At 60.9% G+C, this 2,519-nt stretch overlaps 1 protein-coding gene across 1 annotated transcript in view; it reads right to left on the minus strand.

The window, feature by feature from the left end:
* Positions 1-264: 264 nt before the first annotated feature.
* Positions 265-2,519, minus strand: part of ZNF282 (zinc finger protein 282) — a 25,554-nt gene continuing 23,299 nt past the window's right edge. The window contains exon 9 of the mRNA XM_027101599.1: positions 265-2,453. Within this exon, the coding sequence (XP_026957400.1) occupies positions 1,868-2,453 (586 nt within the window). The 3' untranslated portion in view covers positions 265-1,867. The remainder of the gene's footprint in view (positions 2,454-2,519) is intronic.

Raw genomic sequence — 2,519 nt, forward strand, 5'->3', positions numbered from 1 at the left:
GGTTATGAAAATGTTGATTTTCTCCACGTGCTTTTGAAAAGCAGAATACTGCTGCCTCCCAACCAGTACAATGGACTAGAGGGTCCCCTTCTGCTCCAACAGAACTCCATTGAGCTTGTCTATATTTAACTTCTCATTTTCTTAAGATTTGCCTCCTTCAAAAAGCAGAATAAAAGGGGGAAAAAATCCCAGTTAGCTGGATTCCAGTTCATTGAGGGTTTACTGTACGAAGCCACGCTGGAGAGCCCTCCGGCCTTGTGAACATGCAGTCTGCAATCTGGACACCTTTTATTTAATTTCAAGAATTCCCTTTGCACGGCAAAAAGGGGTCTGAGGAAAGCAGAGCGGCACAGATGAGGGGAAGGGCAGAAGCAGAGCGCTCACACATGTGCTCCCCAGCTGGGAGAGAAGTGGGATCGATGGCAGGAGCGGAAGTCATTCTTGACACAAACAAGGGTCCTGGGGCGTGCCACCCCACCCCAGTGCCTGGCCATGCAAGACGCAGATAGGGAGGCTGTGGCCCATCAGGACCACAGAGCAGATGTACTGACACGGGGAGTCCTCTGGGCGCCTCCCGAGGCGCCTGCAGGGTCTGGAGCAGAGGAGGGTCTGTGTCCATGTCCACGAGCATGGTCGGTTAACAGACAGCACCAGTTGGGAGGCTCAGGGCAGGAGAGAGACTGAGGCTCTCAGACACTAGCACCTACTGGCCCTGGCCCTCCTGGGAAGAGACTCACTTCCTTGATAGCTGCTCTTGCAGCAAGAGCCTCTCCCTCACCCCTGTGCCCTGGGAAACGAATAAATCATCAGGATGAGGTCTGAGCCAGGGTGCTAGCTGCCTCTGGAGGGCCAGGTCACTGCTGTGCAGTGGAAAGATGCTGCTGCACCAGGTAGAGGGACTGGAGGTGGGAGGGACAGGCTGGGGGCCGGGGGCCGTCCCTCCCGCCCAGCAGTGCCCACACAGGAAGAACCTTCTGGAAGCACAACCCCGGGTATTTTCTAGTCAATCTATTCCCCATTCCCAGTAACCCCATGAGTTGGCCCCTGTTGCTTCTGATTATTTTTGGTGGGTCAGGGGAAAGAGAGAGGAGAGAGACCAGGCCAGAGAGGTCTCTCACATGCCAGAGGTAGGCAGTGTGTGTGGTGGGGACACTGCGCTGGGGGCAGGGCTCTGGTCCCAGCCCTGCCACTCTCTTCTGTGTGATCTCGGGCAAACCATCTCACCTGTGTCTCACTTTCCTCAGCTATCAAGTCAGGAAAATCCTACCCCACGTACCTCAGAGGGATAGGCTAAGGGTGAAAATATATAACGGATAGAAAACGTGTTTAAAAAAGTATAAAGCGCTATTCAAACGCGAGGCAGTGTTGTCATCACGGAGATCCATCCCTTAGCACGTCCCTCCTCTCACCAGGACACCTTCGCTTCCTTTTTTAGGGTCTCTTAACTTTAGGACCTATTTCTTTATCTCAGAAGGGTTCCGAGACTCCCTGGTGGTTTCCCCTGATCACAATCTGTGACCCCAGAGGCCCAATGGGCACGCTAGGTGTCTGAGGGGGGGTGCCGGAAGAGGGACCTACCCGCTGTCCTTCCGGCACCTTCCCTGCGCCGGCCCCCTTGGTCCACCCTATGAGAAGAGCTGGGCTGTCCATTCAGGCCGGACAGGTCTAGGGTACCCCTGCCCCACACTCAGGGGACCCCATCTGGAGTGCAATTCCTGTTCCCGACTTCCAGCAGGTGGCGGGGTAGAGGGAGGGAAGGCGCCCCGAGAACCAAGGGCAGGATCGGATGGTGGGGCCTCAGGACGCCCCCAGGCTCGCCCCCGCCCCCTGCTCCTGCCGCCGGGCCCTTCCCTCCCCCGGCCCAGCCCTAGTCTCGCTCTGGCGGCGCCTGGAGGGGCCGCTGGGCCCCGAGGCCCGGTCCGCCGCCGCTGTGCACGCGCAGGTGGTCCTTGAGCGACTCCTTGTAGCGGAAGCTCTTGCCGCACTCGCCGCACGTGTAGGGCCGCTCGCCGGTGTGGATGCGCTGGTGCTTGAGCAGGTTCTGCTTGCGGATGAAGCTCTTGCCGCACAGCGCGCACTGGAAGGGCCGCTCGCCCGTGTGCAGCCGCTGGTGGTTCTGCAGGTGCTCCTTGCGGCTGTAGGTCTTCTCGCACTCGGAGCACTTGTAGGGCCGCTCGCCACGGTGCGTCATCTGGTGGCGGATGAGGCCCGAGTGGCAGTTGAAGCTCTTCTCGCACTCGGCGCACTCGTACGGCCGTTCCTTGGTGTGGCTGCGGTGGTGGATGATGAGGCTTTTGCGCACACCGAAGCTCTTGCCGCACTCCGGGCACGAGTAGGGCTTGCTGCGCGCGCCGTGCAAGAGGAGGCTCCGGCGGAGGCCGCCCGGGCAGCAGCTGCCGCAGCCCCCGCCGCCCCCGCCTGGGCCCCCGCCCGCGCCCCCCCCCGGCCCCGCCGCAGCCCCCGCCCGCGTCCTCGGGGGGGCGCCGGCAGCGGGGGCAGGCTCTGCGGGGCGGGCGGGG

Source organism: Aethalodelphis obliquidens, unplaced genomic scaffold, assembly GCF_003676395.1.
Source record: "Aethalodelphis obliquidens isolate GAN/ISIS:26980383/991018 unplaced genomic scaffold, ASM367639v1 scaffold5, whole genome shotgun sequence".
Lineage (NCBI taxonomy): Eukaryota > Metazoa > Chordata > Mammalia > Artiodactyla > Delphinidae > Aethalodelphis > Aethalodelphis obliquidens.